General features: G+C 46.3%; 1 protein-coding gene across 1 annotated transcript in view; it reads right to left on the reverse strand.

Moving 5' to 3' along the window:
- BMP6 (bone morphogenetic protein 6) overlaps positions 1 to 27,404 on the reverse strand; it is a gene marked incomplete at its 5' end in the record, with an annotated part of 94,061 nt that continues 66,657 nt past the window's right edge. Inside the window, 6 exons of the mRNA XM_082479408.1 lie at positions 1 to 527; positions 618 to 728; positions 2,955 to 3,031; positions 10,865 to 11,062; positions 12,301 to 12,449; positions 25,319 to 25,511. Of these exons, the coding sequence (XP_082335534.1) occupies positions 378 to 527; positions 618 to 728; positions 2,955 to 3,031; positions 10,865 to 11,062; positions 12,301 to 12,449; positions 25,319 to 25,511 (878 nt within the window). The 3' untranslated portion in view covers positions 1 to 377. The remainder of the gene's footprint in view (positions 528 to 617; positions 729 to 2,954; positions 3,032 to 10,864; positions 11,063 to 12,300; positions 12,450 to 25,318; positions 25,512 to 27,404) is intronic.

Below are 27,404 nucleotides of genomic sequence, written 5' to 3' on the forward strand. Positions count from 1 at the left end.
CTTGTTTTGAGTGTTTCATGCCCATCTGGTAAAACTGCAGCACACATCCAAGCAACTGCTAAGGCCAAGCTGCTATGTGAGTTTAAGACCATCCCAGCTAAATAAAGTGTGTGTGGGCATACTGTTGCTCTGCACGCCGTGGCTCTGCAGAGCTGAGCAGCCACCGTGGCGTAGAGTCAGTCTGTGAGAAGTCCAGGGGGTTGCTCACACCCCAATGCGTGCTCCCCACACGCCTTCCTTCCACAAGGCACATACGTGGTGTTCTGAAAGGTGGTTCTTCAATTATTTTTTTCTCCAAGGGCAGGTAGTTCATGAAAGCATGGAAGGTAGTATGGAAGTTCGTGGTAGAATCACAGAGTCCATGTGAAGACTGTTTGTCAGTGACATCCACAAGCTCTTACTACCATATTCCTGTATTTCTTCAAGATTACGTTAGAATTATCATCGAAATAAAGAACTGATATGGCATTTAGTTTGGTAGGTGCACAGCATGGTTTGGGAACGTAATCAGGATTCATAAGGTGAACCTGTTGCCAAAAATAAAACAGAACTGAGACAATGGTAACTCGTTTACAAATTCACCTATTGCTTTGGCATCTAGCTTTCTGGAGACTTACCAGAGTTTGTACAATGGCATGATTGGTCGCGTTCATGTGGGCATTGAGTGGGAATGAGCACTCCCCATCACAGTAGTTGGCTGCGTAGCCCTTTGGAGCGATTATCCAGTCCTTTTTAGGAAACAAACAGAACGTGATTCAAATTAAAAAGTTGCCAACTTGCACAGACAACTGCATGCAATTAAGAGCAGCTGAAAATTTTCCACTAACTCTTTTCTTGAGGGTGAAAATGTGTTTTCACTGAAGCTATTAGGGTTTGGGTTGTGTGGTTTTTTTTTGGTGAGCCATGACTTTTCCATGGGCACACTGATTTTACCATCCAAAGAATGGTTCACATCTATGTACAGCTTAACTGCCATGAACTAGAAGAGTTTTATTGCTAAAACTTGCTGGGTTGCCTTGTGGGGACTGTGGTTTGGATGCCTTTATGTTCCAACGTTTCTTACAGGTTAGGCCCTCTGGCTGAACTACCTTTTCTAGGTTGGATCGCAGCCTCACCTGGTGTCCCCTCCTGGAGAAAATCACGTACGTGCCTGCATGTGTGTGCACACATGCACAATTCAACCAGGGAGCTCCAGAACAGGAATATAAAACACTGATGTGGTGCCTCACAGACATTTGACCCTATACAGTCTTCTACCGGGACGGTAGTCAGCTAAGGCCACAGTGGGAAGTTTTAGCTGCATAACAGCTTCACCTCTGCCAGAGTCCTAAAGCAGGGGCAGGCCAGCCAGCCTGAGCTGCCTCTGCAGGCAGGTGGCCCCCGTGGCGATCTGAGCGCCACGCTATGGAAGAAGGCAACTCTTCACCAACATGCTAATGAAAAAAAAATTATAGCTTCTCTGCTGCTAACACAAAAGAGCGAAAGGTAAATTAAAAGCATCACCAATTAGCAGGAGACATGCCGCCTCCCTTGGGGTCAGGCTCTGCAGGTCACCCTGCAGGAGGACATACTTCACGTGCACATAATCCTTAGCTGATCTCACCTTTACCTGACAACAGTTACCTGGGTTAGCCTGAATTTTGCTGCAGCGGGCCTGAGCAGGCAGAGACGTTGCTGCAGCTTTGCTAGCCAAGTTTGCTGTTGGGTTGCTAACATGAGTATACTTGGGCATAGAAAAACCACCTCTTCATTTTACTGTACTAGCTCACCCATAATTTGCTCCCGGTAAACCAAGCTGTTTTTCATAAGACAGTCGGTCTCCTGCTACAGAAGCCAGTACAGACTGTATAATTAAATTTGTGGTTTAATGCAGTGTAAGGATAAGGGAAGTGCTCCACTAAAACCTTGATGGATGGCTGCTGCCCTGCCTCCATCCTCTCTCTACAAGTAGGATCTGGATTCCGGCTCCTGCAAAGAGCCCTGCTGGCCCGTGTCCTTCCTTTGGCAGCATCTTACCTTTCTGCTCAAGTCTGCAACTAGAAGGGTGAAGGCAGTGCCTTCAAGACCGTGAACTTCACAACTGGAATACGCTTCCTGCCTGGAAGCAGGGCAAGCGAGCTAAGGAGGGTTGAAAGACTGAACACAAGTGAAAAAAAAAAAAAGCCACTAACGAGTAATGGAGAATGGAGACAGCACGCAGCCACAGTTGTGGCTAGGGGGCTGGTGTTGACATAAGCTACAAAAAATGCTGCTGTCCCATTAGCTGGGAGAGGACTTTCACATGTAGGGTATTACAGAAGCAGCGGGGGCAGCCCTGGAATCCTGAATTATAACCTGGTAAAAACATTAGCTGATAGAAATGGGACCTCCCTCACAAAAGTGCTAAGTGAGAGAATAAAAAAAAAAAAAAAAAATAGAAGAGAGAAGATGAAGGCATTCTTTGAAATGGGACGTTTGATGACACTATGGCCTGGCCCTAAATAACTTAGTTTAAACAACTCTGTGGCCTCACGGTGTTGCAGCTAAACCCAATTTTCAGTCCACCTACCACAGATAGTGCTAATTGTGGGGCAGAGGGTGGAGGACTTCAACACAATGGCTGATCACTAGAAAAAAAACCTCTATTTGGTTAAAATCACTGCTTAACATCAGATTTTTTTTTTCCCTTATCATTAGAGGTACACAGATATGAGCCCTTGCCCGTACCGTGACTCCCATGAGTGACACAGAATGACTGTATACTTGAATCTCATAAAGTATCAAGCTTCCTCTGGATCTTATCAAATGTCACAACTATCAATATTTATTTGCCCTTCCCTGTGACTGGTTTTAGTGAGGAGGCACAAGGGACATTTTAAAGCGTAATGGCAGCCTCGAGTGGAATTACCATGACACTGTTTAGATAACATTTCATAACAAAATGTCTAGTTTACCCAGAGAGAAACATCACACACCTGCCATCCCAAGTCTTGGAAGCTAACGTAAAGCTCATGCTTTCTGCACGCCGTTTTTAAATCACTGCTGTTGTAATCTGTTAAAAGAAAAAGAACAAACCAGGAATTTAGAAAGTAAAACAGGCAGAGCATTGCTGGAGGGCACAGCTGGCCAGATGTGTGCTGCTATGGGCTCAGCAGCGAGAAACGGTGAGCTCCCTCAGCAGCCAAAAGGAGAAGGGTGTTGAGGGACATCCAATACAGGGCTGAAGCTTTTAAGATGCCTATGGGAATGGAAGCACCCAAGTAACAGTGACTTGGTTATAATTCCTTCAGCTGCCTTTAATAACTTGACAAGCAGTGCTTGTAAAACACCTCCAGTAAAATGACTTCTTAAAAATAAATCTGCTCCTTCAGGCCATATCCCTGCTGGCTGCTCAAACTCGCCCCCGCTTCCTCGGCTGCGGTTCCCAACATGTGCCACCCTAGGTGGTAAGCCCAAAATGCACACACTTACCGAGAGAATTACAACCCCGGGAAGTTTAATCACGACCTTGTGCCCCTGTACCTATTAGCAGAAGTCCTTAAACAGCTATGTGCCACCGGTGGTGCAGCCATGTCCCTGTCTCTCTGTACCTTGCCCCAAGCCTGCCTCGGACATCACACACAGCTCCATGCACCACCTCTGCTCTTGGACCTTTACAAGCCATGCTATGAAAACCAAGTTTCTCCTTCCCATAACCCACTTATCTGCAGATGAGAAAGGATTTGACACACTCTCAACATTAACTTGCTCCACAGTGCTAACACTGCACAGAAGAGGGGCAGTGCAAAGCCCTGACCAGAGACCTTCCCCCTTGCCACGACGCGAGGTACGAGGATGTTTCGACCGTGCAGGAGCAGCTCCCGATGGCCCTACAAAATGCAGCTTTTGACAGCAAGTGGAATTTCCCATTTATATTTGGAAAGAGAGGCGGCTCCGCACGCAAACACCTGGAACCGCAGTGTGCGGAGGAGCTGAGCCGTGACAGAGGGGCCTTTCACCCCAGGGGTGGCTGCACACATCCAGCCTTGACGGGCGGTGGCGGATGTCGTCACAACTCAGGCGGCTGCTGGACCTCAGCGCAGCAGCCACGGAAACCACCTTGGCAGCGGGGTGCCTCGAACCCGTGCTTCGTGCCCACCAGGGAAGCACGAGAGGAAGAGATGGTGGCAAATTCAGCCGAGTGGCGCGGTAGCCCAGGTCCCCATCCACGCAGTGACACTGGTCCCAGAGCTGGACCCAGACTGGCCGTGTTCTCCTCCCATGCCTTACCCACACGGGCCTCCTCTCCTCTCGCACGCCTCATTTGCAAGTAAAGGCGCTTCCGTCAGCAGGCAGATGCCACACGCTGATGCGACTGCCCCCCGCTGCCCTGGGCCTTTCGGCTAACCAGCTCCCCCGGAGCCCCTAACGCGGCTTGAAAGGGCACCCTCCCAGCGTAGCTTTCCCCAAATGCGGCAGCTGGGATAGAAAAATATTTTTAGTGACTTTTTCCTTGGCTCTGAATAAGCCTTTCTTTTTCTTCCCTCCACCACCACCACCCCCCCCCCCCCCGCTGCCCCAAGTTTGGGAACTACAAATGCAAATATTTATTTGAAAGAAAAACTATAATACTAAAAGCACATCCAACTGACATTAAGGGCAGCACAGCATTACAGCTGGGTACAGTTAACACTGAGGTCTGAAAAAACCCTACACCTCAAACCTCGCCTCCAAACCACCAAAGATTAGAAAGTTGTTTTTAGAAGCGGTTTGGGTTTTAAACTGTAAGGATTGCATTTCGGACTTTCAATAGCTTCGCTTCAATCACGGATTTAATCAGGTGAGCAGAGCTGGTTGACAGCCTGCTGCAGCATAAACATTCGCTCTTTCAGGAGCACTTGGTAGCAAGGACGGAGGCGAGTTTCTCTATTTAAGCTCTCCATTTTCAAACCAGACGTAGCCCGTAGAAACCAGGGTGTGGTGGGTTTTTTTCAGATGAAGCTTTTCAGTCCCTGGCTCAGCCTGGGAACAAATTTCTAGCATCCCATGTTTCTAAATGAGCTGGTCATAACAAGGGGAAAAAAATGAGCAGAAGATACTCTCAGTGGTCAAAGGCTTTCATTTAAGTACCTGAAAACATGACTTCAGTGTTCTTCAATGGAAAATATGTTGTTTGCTTAGGGGAAAACCATCCGTACTTTGACAGGGACTTACAGTGGAGTTGAGCTATTCACAACCGAGTAGGCAGAAAAATGCTACATTCCAAATCCAGCTACAACTTACCCAAATCAGCTACGGGAAAGGGGAGAAGGCAAGGGAGGCAGGGGAAACAGGAGTGGGAAGAAAGGCTGTAAGCAATCACACAAATTTAAGAAAACAAAGGAAAAAAAGAGCTGCTTAACAAGCCACACAGAGCAGAACATGTTATGAATGTGTCCTCTCTTGCGCTGCCTGAAATCGGCCCCCCAAAACGCGCCCCGGTTCACTGGTTGGCCAGCGCATCACCCGATTCACACCCTGCATGGAGCACTGGCTACTCTCCATCCAAGGCAGACAGACAGCTCTGCCTCCTCTGCCCAAACTCAGCCTTTGCTTTCTTAAATGCCGACTTACTGAACATCCCCTCTCCCGGGATTCGCACTCTCCCCTGTTTAACCCTTGCCCCACGCTCCCCTGCCCTCTCTCCTTGTTACATTTGCCTACCGTGTCTACTTTACGGAACCTACTTCAGCCCAACTTCAGGGATGTTGCAAACCTTCAATCAACCCTTAGCAATGGCTTTCTGAGTTGGGGAGAAAAAAGCAGCAATACAGATGCATGTAATAACAACCCATTCCCTATGGCGTGGGGTTCGGCGTATGCCCTAGAGCCACGTACATCCAATTACAGGCCTGAAAAAAAGAGGAATCCACACAGTAAAGGGTTTTTGGTGGTGAGCTAAAGCTCGCTGAGCTACTGAAGTTGGTCTCCATAACACATTTTCTCCAAAGCCTGAAAAGCAGTATGAGCTACCCCAGTGGAGCGTGTTCAACCGTTTTAACCCAAATTGATGTTTGAGGTGGTTGGCAGTGCAAGACCCAACATCTAAGAGGCAACAGGGTACATGTCCCTCCCCAGCAGCCCTGCAGCAGAGGGACCCGGCAAACAACTGCTGTGGGGCTGGCTTTCGCTGCCACGACACAATTTGCAAGGATTCCTTGCCAGAGACCTTCGAAAGGTCTGCGAGTTTAGGGAGATGCTTTGGGAGCTCTTACAGGCTCACTGTGGGTTTAGCAAAAACATCTTCCCCCCCCCCCCTAATGTACCAATTCAGAAACACTAGCTTGGCATTTACAAGGCACTGCATTTAATCACACTGCCAACTATTTTGTCTAAAACAGAGATTTAAAAAAAAAAACCCAAACCCCTAGTTCTGCACTTAAAAATAACTTCCAGGGCAGCGCAGTTAAAACGACACAGTTAAGACGGCTTGTCTCTGCGGCTTATTTGTAGTGAACTTCCGTCTGCCTTCACCAGAACCCAAGTCTGACTTTCTGTGAGCACAGATGTTTCACTTAAAGCTGGAAATTGGCATTTGTGTTGCTGAAAGGGGAGAGAGAATAGCCCAACCTTAATGGTCTTCCTCCTACAGATACTTACGCATCCACCTTAGATTTTCTATAACCTCTCCCACATTAAGTGCTGGCAAAGAATATATAAATATTTACTGAGGTCGATATGTCTGAGAACACCCTTACTGCTCCCAAGGTGCCAGCTTACCAAATTCCACATGGTAATTAATTGCTTCTGTGGTCCAAAATAGCTTTGACAGGGGTCTCCAAGGCCAGCCCCTTCTTCTTGGTGTTTGACTTTGGTGATTTGTCCGGATAAAGCTGGTGTAAACTGATGGCGCAGTTAATAACAGCCCACTTCTCGTGAAAGCGGTTTGCTTGGATGGGAAGAAGAGGAGATGTCGGGCTGACATGGACCTGCATGTGAAGGCACATACGGAAACACCGGCCACGCCGCTCCTATCTGCATCTGAGCGCTCTAATGGGGAGATTGGATGCGAGAGAATGATGTTTATTAACAAGACCCTTGCCACTGCGAAAGCATTTGGCCTTATTTGCCTCCAGTGTTTGTGCGTGCTGCCCTTTGCAGTATTTAGTTCCCATACATGTGGAGAAATCTGCCTGGTGCCGTGCACGTCTGCCGGAAGGAAAAGCCACTTGGAAGGCCCCTCCATTTCTCATGGAGCACCTCACACCGGTCCCAGAGGCCTTGGGGTGGCTGAAGAGAAGGACCCAAAAAGGGGCGCTACATGAGTTTCTCTCAGAGCAGCAAGTGCAGCCCAAAGTCAGATGTTTAAATGCAACCCTCCCCATAAGGAGGGACTGATGGGAAGGGATGTGCCTGAAGGCCAACTCGCAGAAGAGGAGGGTTATTCCACTGGACCAGGAGAGAGCCCCATACAGAAACCGTAACTCATGGAGGAGCTGGTTGTGTAGAAGCAAAGTCCTTAGGCTTGAGCGTCATTGTCCTTTACGCTGAAGACAGTCTCCATCTCTTCAGATTAACTAGAGGGTCAGCCTGGAGCCTGAGAGCATGCACTGCAAGACACGGCTGGGCAAGGGCCTCCAGACCTTGCAGACAACAGCAGAGAAACACCTGCACGCTCCTCCCACCCACCTCGTTCCTCCACGTCCTGCGCCAGAGCTGGCATATGATTTTCTGCCTCGACAGACGAAAGTACTTCCTTTTCTTCCTGTTCATCCTCCTTCTGCAGAAGAACAGAGCTTGGCTCCAGGAATGCATTGACGCAGGACTCTGTGTCAAAGCAGTTTATAACCATGGGGGTTATTCAGTTCTGCTTTATATAAGCCAGTCATAATTACGTGTTTATAATACAGGGAAATGAGCATTCTTGGCGAAAAAATACAGACCATTGAGATTCTTATGCCACAGCCATAACCTTAGCATCCGAGCACTTGGTACTGACTGCAGGACAACAACTGCACATCAAAGGGAGCACAGCGGGGTCCCAGTCCCGCACGTAGCAGCATGCCTTCACGTAACCGCCCGGCTCACCAGATCCAGCACCAGCCCAGCAGCACACTTCACACGCTCCGAGCTGCAGGACTCGAAACGCTTTCCATATTTAGATAGTAAATGGGGCTTTTTTAAGCATACTGCCCCAGCCCAACTCGCAACATCTTTTGGGAAAGGGGTTAATTTTTGGACTGAAGAAAGAAACCCCTGTGTGTATTCACTAACATAAGGGAAGGAAGGTTCAATCTACAAAAAAACCATCAACACCAGCCACTGCCTTGCTGCCTTCTCCAGGAGAGAAACTGCCCTCAAGCCCTGATAGGCAGCGGCAATCCGGGCTGGGCAAAGAGCACAGACCAAAAATCTGACAAGGCCTAAGATACAGTGAGAGAGGAAGACATGCAGACGGGGAGATGCACAAGAGGGGACCGTAGCATCCCAGTTCTGCGGCTGCTTTGGGTCCAGATGCATCGAAGCACCCTCAGAAGAGCAAGGCAGCCTCTGGGCTGCCTCCCTGGGCTCACCTCCTGCTGCATCCTGGGGCGAACACTTCCCCAGCCCCACCGTGCATCACCAAGGCATGGACGTAGGAACCCACACAACTAAAAAATAAAAAAACCCTGTGATCTCTTTAACGCTAAAAATGCATATCGGTCATTGGTGCCTCTTGGGCTATTAAATCAACCACTTCTTAAGGAGAACAGAGTCCAAGAGGGTGACACTTAGAAAAGAAAATAAGCTGATGTAGTCTCTCTTTTCTAAACACAGAAACCAACCAAACACACATCTTAACTTTAAATTCCCTCCTCTCCAACGCCTTAAATCCACAGAGGCTCAACTATACCTTGTTGACTACTGAACTGCCAAATTCCAGGTTTTAAATTAAAGCTTGCTTTGAGCTAGAAGAGCTCAAAAAAGCCCTTGAGACCACAGAACAACCAGCTATTTTTTCCCTTTTTGTCATTTTATAATTTTACGACCTGATGTGTGGCATAGTCAAGAAAGCAGCGATATAAAAATGCCCCTTTTTGCCCAATATATCTGCTCCCTCTGGAGCTTTGTGTCACATTGCCTGATTTAATAGTAGTCAAAATTTGGTTTTAGCACTGCAACACTTGTGGAGCTGGGGAGAGAAGTTGAAGCTTATCCTGACTCCTCTACCAGCACCACAAAAGAGCAACTCAGCGAGCATCTTTCTCAAAGCACTGCAAATGCATTAAAAAATTGGCTCTCGTGATGAAGTGAGCGTGGCAACCAAGCCCACCTGTGTAGGAGAACTGCACGCTGCCTGCGTAAAAGCTGGGCTTATTGCATATAATGCCCAGATGAAAAACTACCTATGCCCTTGGAGAGGCCATCACATGGGAAAGTAACCCAGGGAGCAGCTGTGATGGCCACCTTTAAAACTGCAGCTTGGAGACCCCCAAGCAAGACCAGGACTGAAGTGGGTCTCAGCAATTGGGACCAACAGACAGCTCCATCTGCGGGGCTGGCAGAAGGCTCTCACGCCAGATTAGATGATAACTCTTCTGGCAATGCCACGCTGGCACTGGTCAGCGTCCCTCAGGGAGGTCAGGCTGCAGGACTGAGTTGCTCCTCCTGCCCTTAAATCTCTGAAGTGACATTTCACACCCAAAAGACTCTGACACTTTCATGGCATTGCGTGGGAACCCACAGCCATGCTGTGGTGTGCACCATGAGGACACGCAACAGTTGTTAGTGGCCAACTGCTGCTGGCACGCGCTAGCCCAAAGGGCAAGTCCATCACCATGCTGGGCTGGAGCAATAGGGCTGCATCGGCACACTGCCACACTCAAAGCCTGGCTGCCTGCCCTGAAGGGGTTCCCAACCTGGCTCTGGCTCTCTGAGCACTCCCAGCGCCACGGCCAGCGTGGGGCCACCTTGGGTGCAGTGTGGCTCACCCACAACCTAAGCATGCAAGCGCAGGGGACAGCCTACGGATTCACACCAGCTAAGTTTTGGCAATGCTGGCTCATCTCCCTGTGCTGCGTCTAGACACAGACTAAAAAATACAGCCGCCTCTCTTACTTGGGGTATAGTCATTTCTAGACATGGGAAAAGCAGGGATCCGACTGGAAATGAAGGGGGCAGCATAAGCAAATTAATCAAGTAACTTGGAACGGGCTGAAATGTTTCAGAGGAGAGAAGGTACTCGATGAACGAAGGACTTGTAGCGCTGCAGGGCAGAGCGGCCGGAAAACAGACAAGACTTAGAAGACAGGAGAGACTCAATTTTTGCCAAAATTTCAGAGTTATCCTAGTGTCCCACCAGCCCGCAACAGCAATCCCAAGGCTGCTGTACACCACCTGCAACATGCAACCTTTCCACAGCAAACAGGCAAGCCTCTTTGCCTGCCTGGAAATGCACTTCACTGTGTATACACTGCTGTTCTCACAAGGAAAAACAGAAAGGGTCCCGTGCTGTTCTACCAGCATTTTTCCAAAGAAAACTGAAAGAGGACTCAGCTGAAAACGCGTATGTGCAATACCACAAATCTCAGTGTACGCAGAGATGGAATCTTTTAAATATTGCATTTCATGTGGCATAATTCTAGGTAAATACTGTGCAGCAAGCAACCTCCAAGCACAAAATTCAGAGTTAAAATGCCTCACCCCCCTGAATGCAATGGCTGCGACTTCACATGGGGGTCTGGACTCCACCCTGGATTCAAGAGGACTCCTGTAAGTCTCATTATGGGAGATTCCCTCTCCCATCCCCTCGCAGGTGTAACCTGCTCCCCCCCAAGGAAGAGCATCCCACCTCACATCCCCCTTCTTGCTTTTGCACTCCAAAGCAAATAGAAACATTGCAAGAAGTTGCCCCAGCTTCCAGACAGAATGGGTGTTGCATGATTACCTGTGACACTAGACACTCTGGAAACATCCTGAGCCTGGGTGGAGCGGTTGCGACTCTGTTGCCTTCGCCTGCTCGTTGCTGACCTAGTGGTCCGAACATGGACTTCGCTCACTTTGAAGAAGGCCACCATGAAAGGCTGTTTGTCGTAAGGGCCATCTCGGCCTATAAGGCCTGCTTCTCTAGGATTTACACCGAAACCTTGAAATCAAACCAAAAAGTGAGTGTTAGAGAAATGGTGCTGTTGGATTGCTCCTTCCAGAATCACGGCATCCCCATGAGCAGTGTTTCCTTTCTTCTTTCATCACTAAGCACTCCTCTCCTGCCACCATGACCTACAGACATTTTTACAACAGCATTCCATCCATCCTGGACAAGAGGCTCCACGGCAGCACCTGGCTCTTTGGTATCCCTATGGCATCTCTACTCCAGTTTAGGTATTGAAGAGGTATACACATAAATATGTGAAACACAAAGCCCAGATGGGTCATGAAGTTAGTTCTGCTGCCCGTGAAACACAAGAAGTAGAGATTAGGAGACTTCTAGGGAAAGCAGAGGGCAAAGAGATGGGATGCTTTTGTCAGGAGCACAGGGATGGGCTTTTAGCCCATTTTGTGAGGGGGAGGCTGGCACTAACATTTCCTCAGGGAGAACTTTGGACAGCCTGTCTGGTCTCACTTGACCCCACAGGTGTACCAAACCCCAGCATGAAGCCACAGGAAGAAAACATAAGGTTGGAGACTGGTTCCTATAGAGGGAAGATGTCACTGTCATCTTTTTGGTCACCTTCAGCCCATCTATATCCTCTCCTGCCCCACCCCTTATCTTCCAACACTCCATTTCATGCTCTTTTGCAGTCTCTTCTCTCCTTTTCCACCTTTTGAAGTTTCTGTGGGCTGTGAAATGCTATCATTGCAGCCACCCTCAGAGGGACCAGCCCCACACAGCAACCACATCGCTTCTCCAGCGTAGAGCTCCCAACTCAGGTTTAATAAGATCCGAGCAGCGATGGCAGCAGCCAGAGCAGCCAGCAGGGCTGCCATAAGCCCACATGGGAAGACACATACCCATATACTGGCCGCCTTCTCTTCCTCTCACCCCTAAACCTCACCCCACCTGGGATCCCGGCTCCATGCCCCTTTCCCCCTCCAACTCAGGAACCGGGACCCTACCCCAGCCCGCCTCCACCACCTCATCCTGGTACTGTTCAGAGACACCTGAACTCACTCATGGGGAATGACAGGTCTGTCACAGGACAGCCAAGAAGCTGAGAGCCCTCAATCTGGGCCCTCAGATGCTTTGCTCAAGGTGTTGTCTACAGCTGCCTACGAAGGCAGGGTGCTTACTCCCCACATCACAACTGGACTCTGTTAGCACCGCTTCTAGACAGCATCCGAGAGGCTCGTGAGGTTACCTGCATGAACTGGCCCGTAACCTACCATCGCGGGTCACCACGCTCAGCTGCAGTCCCATGTTGTGCTGAGGATTCATCACCCACATGTTACTGGTGGCAGTGACGTCAAACTCCAGCCAGCCCTCCTCTGAGGCCCACACCGCCCGTGTGTCCAGCAGAAACAGGTCAGAGGCTCTGCAGAGGAGAAGCGTAATGACAAGATTGTGAGGTCTGGGATTTTCTCCCCTGGCTTTCACTGAAATAAGAAAAGTGATGTTAATAGCTAGTAAAAAACAAAAACAATCCCCCAAATCTGCCTGGTTTCATCCGGACTTTTGCCATGAGATGCACATACTTCTGCATGTGAAATTCAGGATTACAAAGGTTTTTCACCGTTTTCAAGGCTGGAGGAAAGCAATCCTCATCCTTAGGTCCAGGTGTTTCTCTATCAGCAAAGGGATTCGTAAGCCACTCTTCTTCCTGAAGAGTGTAATGCTGGCTCTGGCATGGCAGTGGTCAAACCACCAGCATTTCCAGGTATTCAGTGGCTTTCGTCAAAGGGGTTTCATGGTTTCAGCCCACCTTCCACAACATAGCTAAGAAACCAAGCATCAAACAGTGAGGGAAAATGAACCTCTAAAGGTCTCTAAAGGCGTTTTTCTGAGGATTAGCAACAGGGATTAGAGCGCCTTGTTCCAAGGCTGTCGGTACTCTGTCTCCTTCATGGGCTTCAGCTTCAAATGCTACCAAGTCTATACCTTTTTCGCAGCATCAAATGCCTATCCAAAACTCAGTTCAATGAAATCAGCTGCAGAAGTATCCAGAGAAATCCCACGTACATTTTCTCACTGTATTATAGGCATTATTTCCCTGTACAAGAGAGCTACAATTCCTATCCTTAACCTGTGGCCATCATCACAAAATGGATACCAGGTGTCAATCCCATCTTCACCTGTCTTTTCTGCCTAGACTTTTTTTTATAACAATAACTTAATGAAAATGAGAAAACAGGGTACCTGTGCCTTCCACCCATCAAAGGTTAACTTCAGAAAAAAAACATTTTGATTGAGTTACATTTTATTTTTGGCCAACTGCTACGTCATACTGCCCAGCAGCTTGGTTTGCATGAGATCACACATGGAAAAATAAGCACTTAAGTATATTAGGGCTCCTAGTGAAGCTATTTTTACAGCGTAGAGGCTTTCCTCCACCTCACTGGTAGCCGCACGCTCTGTGGTTGACTCAGCAGCCTTTCCCACAGGAGTCTTTGCCACCGCTTCTCCAACGGGAAGAGGGTTCAGGAACAACTCTGACCTTCACCTCCAACAGCAGCAAGTGGCTGGGGCTGGCCAGCTGCTACATGTTTTGGAAACCTTAAGGTTGAAAGATTCGGGCTTTCCCAGGAAGGGTATATAAACTGAAGTGTAGCTTAAGGGAGACCGCAAACAGCAGCTGCAGCTGAGACCACTCTTCCCCTCTCCAGGTTTAAGAGAGGAATGAACTGCTAGATCATTCCCACCTCTGAATATGACTTACACATCGGTCCTCTTCAATGGACAACTATATTTGAAAAGGGGTTTTCCTAGCACCTGTTCTGACCTTCCCCCTCACACCAATTGCTTTTTGATCATCTGTCCCACCTCCCCTCCTCTAAAAGCTGTACTCTCCCTGGCACTCACCCACTCCAGAGAATGTCCCACTGGAGCCTCCAGAGTAGAGTACCTTTGGCATTATGCCCTCCAAAACCAAACATGTCTGGCTGCAGAGCTGTTGGGAACTCTGTAAGAGCAAACCCTCATGAAAACTCAACCACATGTGATTAGTCAGGTCTACAAAAACATGTAGAGGGGTCTCAGAGCCTATATTCCCATTGCCTTGCACTTTGGGAAGACACTTAAAGACATCAGAGAGCTGTAAAGCCTGAAAGGAACCACACAGCATCATCCAACCCATTCCCCCGAACTATGGGCAGGATCAACTGCATCCACGTCACTCCTGAGAGATGTTTGCCTGACCTGATCTTACAGATTTCCAGCCTCAGGAACTCCACCGTCTTTCCAGGAAATTGAATAGGTTTCACTTGAAGCACTTTCCCACCCCCACCCCCACCCATAATATCTAACTCGAACGTCACAACAATCTCCCCTTCTTATTAAAATAACACCTTCAGTCTTTCCTTGCAAGCCGTGTTTTATAGACTTTGACTGCTCTCATTGCTCTTTATAGACACAACTCAGATCAAGATCTCACTGATGCTAAGTACAGTGGAAGGATAATCTTGATGTGTCTCACAGACTATGCCTCTAGTCATACATCTCGGAATATGATTTTGGCTTTTTCACAAAACCCACACTGTTAACTCACATTCACCTTGTGATCCACTATAATCCTTAGATTCACGCTGCTGAACCGCAAAGGATATAGTCATTTCCTGTGGTGTACTTACATCACTGATTTTTCATGTCCAAATGCAATTCTTCTTTCTACCAATCACACTTTTTTTACCTCAGATTGAACCTCCATCATTATTAGATTGCTTAGAATATTCACTTGCCTTCCAGTGGGTCTCCCTCATCTTAGTGTCCTCCACGAATGTAATAAGCAAACTGCCTGACCAAGGTATAATTCTACCAAACGAGAATGCTCCACTTAATCCCAGTATGTCACACTCACTTTGGAAAGACTTCAATTTCTTTGGAAAATGCAGGAAAACAGACATCTGTGCTTTCCAATCCAGTTAACTCTTTGCAAAAAGTTTCATACAGGACTGGTTTTCAATCAGCTCTGCTATTCAACTGACTTTTGCATTGCTCGACCGGATGAAGCCAACACTGAGGGTTCACCCCACAGGTATTGTAGGTCATAGTAATAATGCTAGCAGGTAACACATCCTAACACTTTCTACTTAAGCGTGTTTTCAATTCATGTTTGTCATCCAAACCTCACAAAATTGCATATAATTTCTTACTAGTTTTGGTTTTGGCATGATGGTTTTAAAAAAATATTCAGTCACCTATTTCCAAAGACAAAATTAGGAAAAAAAATATTTAATTGCAGAAAAAAGAATCCCAACTATTTAACTCAGAGTCTTTAACCATTCCTTTATTTTTCAGAATAGAAATGTTGCATGTCCTTCCTTCTTTAAGAAAATCACCTCAAATTTGGCCAAGCAGTAAGTACTTGAAAATTGCTGCCCACACAGACTCAACAGAGATTCAGAGCTTAGCAACAAAATCCTCTGGACCTCTGGACTTTTTGTATGCAGGGAACATACTTTCCCCTCCTTTCCCCCTTGATAAACCAAGTATCATGTATCACCTGAGGGCAATCTGCTCTTCCCTACAGCTACATGTCCGAGAAGAAACGTGCTTGCTACTCCTTCAACAAAGCCATACAACATATGATTTTGGAACAGAGACTGGAAGATCTCCCAGGTTGGCCACAGGTGGAAGGGAAAGAATATCTAATTAGATGGGGAAGGGTGAAGGATTTGCTGCAGTCATGGAAGATACATGGACATGCAAGGCCTAGATGGAGAGACCCTGGATAAAAGGAAAAAGACTGCAGAGAAAAGGGAGCAGAAAGTACCCATGGCCACCACACCTCTATGAATCAGGGCTATTTTTCCCGACCCAGCATCCTTCTGTTTCTAGAAATAGTTGGGAAACTACCAGCATCTTCCTGCATCGATGGCTCACAGAGGGCTACAACCTCCTCCTGCTGCCATTTGCAGCAACACAGCTGCCAACAAACATGGTGAGAGATGTCAGCGACGTGAATCTCACTCTTCCAGTCTTGCCCCAGTGTTCACAGGGAAATGCAGCCACACAACTGGATTCCCCCTCCCCCCCAAGTTCTGCTTTCTGAAGACCACAGAAAACACATTTATTCCATTCCTCTCCTACTAGGGCTGCAAAAGGAAGGAAGGAAGCATGAGAGCTAAAGCTACTGCGTAGCCTTATTATCACTCCTGATGCTGGACTGATTTTGGCAGGGACCATTTTTGCCACTGGTGTTTGCTTAGCAGGTCCACACTCTACAGCCCTACCTGTTGCAAAAGTTGGAGCTCGCACAGCAGATGAGCAGGGGATTCCTGCAAGTCAAAGGGCAGTGCTGGAGAAAGGAAAAAATATCTGAAAGTGGCAACTAAACCTAGCGGAGACAGTTGACCCTCATCGGTATATGCATCAGTTTCTCATCTGTGTGATGAGAACAACGCCACTAGCTTCACCTTACAGCCATGTCAAAAAAAGAAATAGTTTAGGAAGCAGTCAGATACCTGCTGAAGAGTGCTACACACAAGTAGATGCAAGCCCATAGTCAAAGCAAAACCTGAAGAGTGGACAAGAAGGTGTGAAACAGATCATATACCGCACAAGTTGCATGAAACGAAGTATTGAATTTCTAGTCATTAAGTGATGGCATTGATCCTGTGCAGTGAGGCGGGCAGTGGCTTTCCAAGAGAAAGCACGCAACCATGTACGCGGTCACATCAACGGAAAGGCATCAGAAAACTTTGGCATTTGAGAATAACAGAGGCAAGATGAGACCTGAGGGAAACTGGAAGAGAGGATGAAGAATGCAAAAAACTAGAAAAAGAAAGGCTGGAAGAAATGCATGAGCCAGCGCTGTTGAGCAGAGAGGGAGTATTTGATTGCGGCACATACTGAAGAAAACAGTCAGTCCAGAGACTTCATGCCCAAGCAACCCCGCATGTGAAGGACACCACAGGACCTCTGGCACCTGCACAGCAGGACTTTCAAATTCAGAGTACAGAAGAGAGACTTCATCACCAAAGCAGGCAGTTTCTTAACATCCTCTCTGCCTAAACCTGCCCCTGGCTTATCATACAGCTACTGTCATCTCATAGTCACTATGGTGCCTGACACTCTCATCTTTATTTTCAGTGTGCTTAACCATCTGGATGAATTCAGTTAATTATTTCCATAATAAGGCTGCTGCAAGCATAACATGTATTAACCTCAGATTATTAAAGGGAAGCAACTAAATGGGGAGAAACTGAGGCAATGAGCTGAAAGAACTTTCCTGAGACAAGAGAGGACGCTAAATGGGAAGATGCAAGTTAGAGATTCCCAACTCAAAACAGGAGCTCTTCGTTCTGGATCAGGGCCCTAAAGTACGTTCTCAAGTCCCAAGAAATAAATGGGAGTGTTTCCATGGCCTTCAAAAGACCCTGGAGGAGGACGGAGAAGCAAAGGTCAACAGAGCAATCACAAGTGGCTGCAATAAACAGAAAGAAGTACACAGTTTACCAGAGAAATATGGCCTGTGTAATTCAGAAGGCAGGATTTAGCTCCAGTGTTCTCAGAGAGCGAGCTGATTTGTCAGATATAAATATCAAATATAGCTACTATTCTTAACGCTGGCATCCCAACCATGTACTCGGGGCACTTATAGCAGAAACAGCTTGCATTTAATTTCAGTGCTTTCCTCCCCATAAGATAAATATTTTGTTAACTGAAACCTCTGTGTAAACCTTTCAACGAAATGTCTCTGGGTGTTAATTCTCTTTAATTGAACACTAATTAGATTAGAATTTAGTCAAATTAGTAACCAGGTCAAGTGGTTAATCTTAGTTACTACTTAGTGAAATGTTCACATTAAAATAATTTCTCTGTTCTGGGTACACATTACAACATGGAACTTTGTTACAGGAAAAACACCAAAGCCATAAAAAGCTAAATTTAAAGAAGCATCTGTTGAACTAGGTTTTTTACTTTCCCACCCTCCCGGGCCTTCTTTCCCCAACCAGGCAGAAGTTTTACCAGGGAGACAGCGAGAACAAACAGAAATCTCACCTTCAAAATGACCAAGTTAAAGGTCTCTAATTTTAATTACAGATCTCGGAACAACATTTTTGGCCCAACTTCAAAGCTCGCAATTACCCAGGTGTTTAAAGGATTGTTACGCATCAACAGCCATTTACCAAAGCATTAATTACTGTAAGTCTCTAAAACTTTCCTCAGCTGAACCTTTTTGTTTACTTTTCTTCAAAGACAAGTTGACATAATAGTCTAGACTGCCTAGCAGCAGTTTCTCAAAAGAGAATTTTGCACAGAAGTGTGTGGGATTTACATTTTAATTAACGCACTTTCTAAATGCTCTTCTCTTCTGCGTACCTCAGGATCTCAGTCTTCTGTAAAAATTATCCCGCATATAGCAAACTAGCAAGATTGTTTGTTCTTACCCACTAATGACGGACTAATAACTGCCCTCACAACTGACTCAGTCTTACAGAGTTGAACAGAGATCCACATAGATAAAACTTTGAAATCACAGCCTTTTCAAACCTGTAAAGCCATCGTCTTGCAGCAGATGTAAGCGCTACTTTGAATTTTTATTACTTATAGAATGTTTATTACTTATAGAACAGACTGTATGTGGAGCTCACGCAGCATGAGGTACTGCCAACAGATGTAATACAAAACTTTAACAACTTAGTATATCCAAATGACCATTACTCCAAAGATTTAAAAGCATCGTACAAAATTTAATCAATCAGTGCTCGCTTGTACAGGGAGCCTCAGGCAGGGGAAGGTATACCATCTGTGGGCCAGGGGACAAGGAGAGACGTGCCAACCTGTAAGAGCTCCTTAGAAACAAGGAAGGAATTATTAAGAGCCATCAGCCTGCAAATGAAGTTACTTCCAAGGTGAAACGGACGACCAGCAACTGGGCATTAATTTGCAGGGATTAGCAGCCAGGGAGGAAAAAGCACTAAACAGAGATGCCTAGACACTATGGAGGGGGTCTGCAACTTGGCACAGGCAGAGAAGAGAGCCATCCTGGATGCATCCAGACATGGGAAGGCACCAGAAGGGACAGGCAGGTAAGCTCAGCTTCTCGCTGCTCACTTACCAGCCCCACACACAACCGCGCTGTCTGATAAAAGCTCCCCTGGGCTGAAGAAGATGCCCTGTATCACTGTGGGCATCGCCCCTGGATGTAAAGTCTGCAGGGGTGGGGGGTTAAGTCTTGTAGACTCTCTGGAAGCGCAGCATGGTGAAACGTTGGTTTCAAGGCTGCATCTGGCAAAGAGCAGAAGCTCAGAGCCTAGAGCAAGAGGATGTAGCCTCCCCGCACCAAGACTGTAGGAAGCTCTCAGCCTACAGGTCCGTGATAATCCCCAGCAAAGCCAACACTGATGCTTGAGTGCCAAGGTGTCCCCCCACATCCAGCTCAAGGTCTTCTGCTTCACACCTCTGAGGAATGAACATTTTGCCAACAGGAACAGTGAAGAAAGAAAAAATTGTCCCAAGTCACAGGGATAGGAGACGTATTTCTCATTTCCTTGACTATGATTTAATGAGACTACGGGGTATTGTAACTGTAGTGATGGCTACAGTACTACACCTCAGAGTTTAAATGCAGTTTGAGGCATAAAGGTGGGGGAGAGAGCAACGGGGTAGTATTTACCTTTGTCCTTTAAGAAAAGAAATAAGGCACCGATATAGTATTCTTTAGTTTTGCTAGAAAGAGCCAGCTGCTTACAGAACAAGTAAGTTTCATCCAGAATAGCTTTGACTTTTAAACTACTAAAAACTAACCACCCTAAAACACAACAAATTGCATACCCACAGTGGGAGTTCAGCTGAAATGCGGACAGACGCTTCTCTATAGCATCATGGAAACAGCTCTATCATATACAAATATATGCACACTATATACAAATCTGACCCCAACTTGAAACAGATTGATGCTAGCTTTGCCATTTGTATTACACAACCCATTCCAAAACCCAGTCGAGGACGGTTATTTATTTTCTAAGCTATAAACACTGCCGGCAAATCAATTTGCCCTTTAGATTAGAAGCTCGGATCGCATTTGTATAAATATCCTGTTGCAAAGAGGAAGACTTTATTACCACTGTAACTGGCAGCTAAAAACCGACCAGTGCCTTAACCCTTAAGGAATTGTGTTCAGCAGCAGAACCTACTCCCCGGGCGGTCGCTCTGCAGGGCACACCTATGTCCACACGTGTCTGATCATACAGGAGGAATCTTTCTGCACATCAAGTCCTCATATTTCATTCTGGGTGAAAACGAAACTGTTTAATAAACTTTGACCATTAAGGTACCGTATCTTCCTTTGATCACTAACACAGGCCACTGTGTTTTTCATAGATCAGTTGTTTGGACAGTGTGGGAGTGTTTTGAGGTCTGCATTAGCAGGATATTTACACTTGAAAACATACTGATGATCCAAACCAAGGACTAACATCTTTGATCAACCACAAGCTAGTCCTGACCTGACACCTCTCTGGGTGAGAGCAAGGAATTTTCGAGAAAGAAAAAGAAATTAATGAGCTGTTTCCAGGGACAAAGTAATTTCTTCCCTTCCCTTGCAAAGGTCTCGCTTACGTGGCAATCCACTCCCAAGAGGTACCAGAAGTCACAGAGGGCTTTGCTGCTGGTCCCTCCACAAAATCAGCGCTACACCTAGAAATAAGCCCACGTGCAGGGCTCAGCTGTGCGTTGGTACCACCGACAGGAAGGGAGTTGACGCTGTGCAAATCCTGCCTGCTGAAACTAAACGCCCCCTCAGATATGGCCAAGGTGGGACAAGCACCTGGAAGCTGACGCTACTTTTAGTCTTCCTAAAACTGGTGCTTTGGCAAATCTCCCCACTTTCTGCACACACCAAAGTAAAGAAAAAAAAAAAAAAGACAAAAAAAAAAAAATCCCACCTTAGCACAGTCTCTTAAAAAACTCAGGGGAGTCAGAACCTGAAGGGCGGCAGCATCCGGCCACCGTGTGCCTATTCCCCTTCCCAACGTCAGCCCTACAGCCCATGTCAAAACCCAGAGTCGTCCCCCTCAGAGCAAACCAGACGTCACCTCAGCCTTGTTTGCTGAAGCCTCTTCTCCACACAATCCGACACGCATACCACTGACGGCTGGCCACAAGCTTGACCTATCCTGAGGATTTCATTAATCTCTTCGCAGCATCCCACTGACAACTCCAGCAGTTTGTGTTATGACAAAATGTGGCCGTTAACTGCGGTTTGGTTATAAAACAAAAGCCTAGTTTCTAGGCACTATTTTTTTTACCTTACGAAAGGGTGGAAGGAATGGGGAGATGAAAATATTACTGACATAAGTGAGTCAGTATTAAAATGTTTTCTTTTTTAAGAGAGAATGTACTTAGACCGCGCTGTCCTCAATGTGCGTTTCACTGCCTGGAGCCTCCACAAGTATAATTTTCTTATTTCTGATGGCTTTGAATGAGAAGAGGGTCAAATTTCTCCCCAAAGGTTATTCTATTTCAATCAGCATTGATCTCTGATCGTTTGCGCTCTCGCCACATACACCCCTATCTAGGAGACCCATATAATCCTTGCTTTTAGCCTTGTCTACAGAGGCAAAAACTCAGTTTGATAATTCAGTAACGGGTAGAAATTTAAGCCTCAGGCTTGGTTTTCGTTTTTAGCCATCAGGGAATGGCCAGCAGTGCCTTGCAATTCCGTGCAGCAGCACACACATCTGGGCTGGAGTCACACGCTTACGTTCTTACTGTCCAGCTGAGCTTTTTTATTTTTTTTCTTTGCTCAAGTAATCCTGAATTAAGCCACTTCATTACACTTAATCGGAGCCAAGGGATACTTCCAGGCTGTGAGCTTTGGTGAAGATTTGTATTTACTGAATCTTTCTCTTATCTCCTGCCCTCCCAAACTTGTTTCTTTGAGAGGAGCAGCCAGGTTTCTTTTTCTTTATGTTTTTTCACCTCAGAGGTGCACGCTGCCTTTCTCTTATGGACTGTTGGTTCAAATCCATACGTGCCAGCTGCCCTGTTAAGAACCATTTGCACCCAAAAGTATTTTTTTTTACCTACCAATAATCGCCTCAGACAACTGTTAACCTCATAAAAGCCAAGATTAACATGGTGACTTCAAACGTTGTCTAGAGACTGCCAATGTTGACTCAACAGGCACTTTCTGTGGCCTTCAGAGACGAATTTCCCTGACCAGAAGGAATATTTGTCAGCAGAACAAGATGAAAAAAGGTGCTACTTCAACTCCTTCTGTTTCACCTGCTAGTTCGCCAGCTAGACTTCAAGATCTGTACAGACTCTTCCTCCTTATGCAATAAAGTATCATCAAATGTCAGGAAATATCAGGCTGTTATTCAAACCATTAGTCCAAAGGAAGTGTGACACAACTTTTTTTAGGTTGGGTTTTTTTTAAGTCAAAGGCAGCTGTTATTTTCTGGCTCATAAGATGTCTGCTAAAATGCAACAGAAGCCTTACAAATATTTAGCAAGTTCCTTCGAAAAATAGTGGTTTGGGGTTTTGGGGGGTTTGTTTTGGTTTTTTTTTTTTTTTTTTTTTTTTTTGTAATTTAACCTTCTAATGTTCACTACAGGAAAAGAAAACATTATCTTCCAAATTAATCCACTGAGACAAAAGGAGGGGGAAAAAGCACTTTGGACTTTTTTTCCACACCGTAAAAGCAAGTAAGTGAGTTGATGATCAAAACCCAAAACCCCTCAGAGAATACAGCTCCTTAAGGCACACCAGAAGAATCTGAGGCATTTTTCTCCTCCATGCAGAGATATTACTGAACAGCTAAATACAACTTTTTAGTATTTGTTTTCAAGAATGTTTACAGGCCAAAGTCCAAGCAGGTCACCAACACAGCTGCACGGTTGAATCTACAGCAGCAGCAGCCCATGGAGTCAGAACCTCAACTGAAGGTAACGCTGAAGTGGTAAGCAGCTTCTAATACCTTATTTTAACTGTCTTTTAAGATCCGTGCATTTTTAATAGAGAGGACAATTACTATAGATAACAATTAATATATATACACTCTTATATACAGGCACAGAGAATACATACATATGCACATATTTATACAGAAGGACACATGTTTTCATATGTGCTTTTATGTTTTACATGTACATGAAAGGCTCCTTTAAGCTGAAAGGAAAACGGGCGGAAAAGGGCACGTCCTTTTTGCAACTGCAAGAATCTGTGAGACACGTTTTGGCCCCCTCTGCGCAGATGGTGTGACAAGTCCCGCAGACTCATCCCAAGCGCAACTTTCTTTAGCCAAATATCTCCCTCCTTCCCACCAGTAAAAATAAATAAATAAAGAAGGAAAAGAAACAAAAAGGGAGCCTTGAGGGACCGGATGAGTCAGAGGTTAGTAATGAACTACAGACACTCATCCGTGGGTCAGCGGTTCACGCCTAGCCTATGTCAGGAGGGACGGCGAATTGCTGGCAGTCTAGACCTAGAGGAAGCCGCTTTAGGATTCCCAGTCCCAACGGCGGGATCCCCTCAACACAGCTGCCGGCAGCGGCAGGAGGAACATGACAGAAGGGAACTGAAACACCCAAAATACTCGCCGGCTCTGGAGAGAGACCACCCTGGTGGCCCCCATCTGAGCTGCTGCCTCTGCTCCATCCGCAGGGAGGTCTCTAGCACCCAGTGATACCCAAGCACGTGGAGCCGCCAAACCGCCCAGTGCCAAGGGACACGTATTGCAGCTTCACAGCGCAATGGGATTTTGGCATGCTCCTGGCATGGTATTTGAAACAAAGATATGAGGTGCCAGCATCATTGCTGTACACAGAACTAATAGCCACTTTCAGAACAAAGAGTTTGCAAACTTGTTAGGAACAGGGTCCGTTAGGGGCTGTATTCTCTACTTTTATTCTCTTTCCTGCAATGCATCACTTGTTTGCTCAGTTTACCCTGAAAGAAGGTTATATGCATATAAAAGTTGACAGTTCTCCTTAGAAGGGGGAACCTTAGACCTGACATACTCTGTGCCCTGCTTTGGCGACCGACCCAGAGCAGCATATCGACCACTTCCACAGTCACTTGACAGAGGTTTTCCTCCAGCTCCAGAGGTGGGATTTCTACTTGTGAAATCTAAACCAGACCAACACTCACTATTTTTTATTCAATGTGGCTACAAGTGAACAATACAGCTAACATCTACGAAATCTGCATGACCATCTCGACTTCCTTCAGCTCTTCAAGTGGGTATTGAGGTAGCATCCTAACCAGCAAGCGTACTACCCCTCGAGGATGCACTCCTGCAACCCACAACTCAAAGTGCAAAGGGAACACTGACCTTTTAAAACTAACACCTTCTTCCCCATCATTTATATATCCTCGTATTTCTCTCCATTACCCCAGAGGCCACATTCGCCACAGAAAAACCATTAACTATTTGATGTTGCCCTCACAAAAGCAAACGATCAAAGGCAGATCCCCCCAAATTATATCAACGGAAAGGCTGGAGAAAGAAGGACCAGAAAGGAAAACACCCAGGAGGTCTTCACAGAGGGAAGAAATTGAGATTTTTTAAACACTGCTGTTCCCAGTTGCAGAGGAACAGTTACAGTCCTGACACATTTCAGCAGAAGTAACAAAACACTTTTGTACCACAGCATTACTCTGACATTTAATCGACCGTGTATTTCTATCTTTTTGCCTTGCATGATTCCCCCATCACAAACATTACCCTTTTAAAATTAACCCCTCCATTTACACTTGTTTGGATTTATGTGTGACAGTTTCTATTTGGCCTCTCTTTTGCCGCTCTCATTGCCACTGAAAGCCCAGGAGTGATTTTGTACCTGTGGTCAGCATGCTGAATTTTCTTCTGCTTCATTTACTTTAATGTAAATCCACCTGAGAGCAGGTCGAGTCTGCACTAAATACCAGTATTTTTCAAGCAGGCTATGCTTTTTATGCCAGTAGTATTAAGTTGAAAGGGGATATGTGTATTTCAATACACAAGAGCAATGCCATCATAATAACTTTAGTTTAAAAATCTACTGCCTCACATCAGATTCTTGCTCTATTTAAAGGCAACACAAAGGTTGGAGCTAAGTGACATCCTAGGCTACAATGGCATGGACTTTCTCGGGCTGAGGTTCATTCTGCACCCTACCATGCCCATTTCCCACAGGGAAAGGATCATGCAATAAAATAACCCCATTAATGTGAACAGAACCGGTATTTATTTAGCATGAGTTCAGCCTTCCCCAGGACAGCAGCTGGTGGCACAGAGCAAGTCCCCTCTTGCGTACCTGTTCTGATGTTCCTGTAGCACTTGGTAGATGCTGATAAGGAAAGTTTGGTTTTTAAAGCTCCCCACAACGCAGTCCTTGTAGATCCGAAACTCAGCAGCTGTGACGGCCTCACCCTCAGGAATCTGAGACAAATTAAACTTGAACTCCTTGTGGTGCCGCTGGTGAGGCGTGAACTCCTTGTCATACTCAACTGCAGATGGGAAAAGGAAAGAAAAGGAAAAAAGGGAACCGTGACTAAAATTTAACAACAAAAGGTTTCCGCATGCTGCCACCTGTTCCTTCAAAAAAAACAGGAATCCTATTTTTTTCTCCAAAGATAGCCTCGGCAAGCGCCAGGAAAGCTTACGCAGCTAAAGCCCTTCAAATGCAGTACTTGGAAAAGATGAATGTTCACCTTCTCTAGCCAATGCCTTTGAGATTTCCCATTTTTTACAGAAAAGCCAGCTTCGACAGGTGAAATATGACCATGCATTTTGCTCCTGTGAAACACTGAAGCTGTGACTTCCCCAGCCATTTTCCACCTGTGGATCTCCATGTTCTTTACAGCATTTCCTTAAGCCTCGCACCCCTCTTCCAACAGAGGAGACAATTAGCTCCATTTTGCTCTAGCACATAAAGGCACAGACAGGGCTAAGTGCTAGCACCAGGTCAACCAATTCCCCAACTGTCCTAAAAACTGCCGTGTTCTGGCTCCCAGGTTTGCGCGTTAGCCATTGGACTGGCTCGTGAGCAGAGTAAGATTAACGTGACATTTATTTCAAAAGTTAAAGTTAACCAGAGCTCCCCCTCCTTTTGCAGAAGCTTATTTGAGAATGAGAGAGCTGAGAAGGAGTTGACCCCTTTTGCTTTCTGGCCTTAGCCCTCCTCAGGTACGCTATCAGATATAGATATAGATAGATAACCAGAACCCTTCCCTTCTTCAGGCCTCAGGATTTGCATTTTCTCTGAGGCTCCCTTTGCAAACCCTACTTCTAGTCCCCCGTCTTGTATTACTTGCTTGCATCTTGGTTTAGTCTGGCTTTGATTTATGGTTTGTTATTACTTCTAATTTTCTATTAGAAATTGCTTAAAATATTAACATATTATATAAACACACAAAATTACATCTTTAAAGCCCTGAGGGGAAAAAAATAAAACCAAAAAACTGTTCCCACTGGTGCAACTGAAGAAGTGTATGTCAATGATGAATAAGTCACCATTATATTATCCTTAGAGACATGACTGCATTCAGAGAAGGTGGCGAGGGAAGTACAGAACCCTTTTCATGTTCGTCTTTGTGCTCACTTTGTGTTGCTCCCCCTGCTTAACACATCAAACAGCAAAGGCGTCCATAAGCCTCCCCTCACAACATCCCATGAGGTAAGCAGCAATCCCGTTTTACAGCTGGGATACTGAGTCACCAGGAGAGTGACTTGTCCAAGGACAGGCAGCAGAGGCTCGTGGTGGAGCCAGGAACGACGGCCAACGTGCTTGAGGTTCATTGCTTTACCCACAGGTTACCTCCCTGGAGAGCAGATACGTCTCCCGGTCGCTGGAAACAGCCCATGGAGATTTTCCCCTCTACCTTTCCCAGCTGCCCATTCCTCCTCATCCCCCAGTCCCAGTTTCATCTGTGTCCTCTCCCTTTTCTTTGGCAGCCCTTTCATGCGAGCTGCCTCATCTGGCTGGGTCCGTGTCCTGGCTCCCTGCGAGACAGTTAGTCACATCCTTCTCTTTGAAGCTCGCCTGGAAATCTTTTCACCTCCCCATGACTGCTGCCGAGCATTTTGTGGGACACCGCACTGGGAGATGTTGTGTTACGAGCTGCCACGGGGCGAACAGGCAAGCTCACAAACCACTGTTAGTGTCAGACGCCGCTGCCGATTTTGGCAGTCTCGCATTGCATCTGTCTGAGCAGTTTAGATGTCAAACGACTGACACATGTGAGGGACCAGACCCTATGGCTTCCAGAAACGAGGTGGTGACACCCAGCATCTCTGACAGAGATTGCACTAAAGCAAATGACAGTACCGCCCACTTCCAGTGCCACCTAGGAACTACCTCGCTGGCCACCGGTTACCAGCGAACTGGGCTTCCCTTTGAA

Source organism: Vanellus vanellus (assembly GCF_965231255.1).
Source record: "Vanellus vanellus genome assembly, chromosome: 2".
NCBI lineage: Eukaryota > Metazoa > Chordata > Aves > Charadriiformes > Charadriidae > Vanellus > Vanellus vanellus.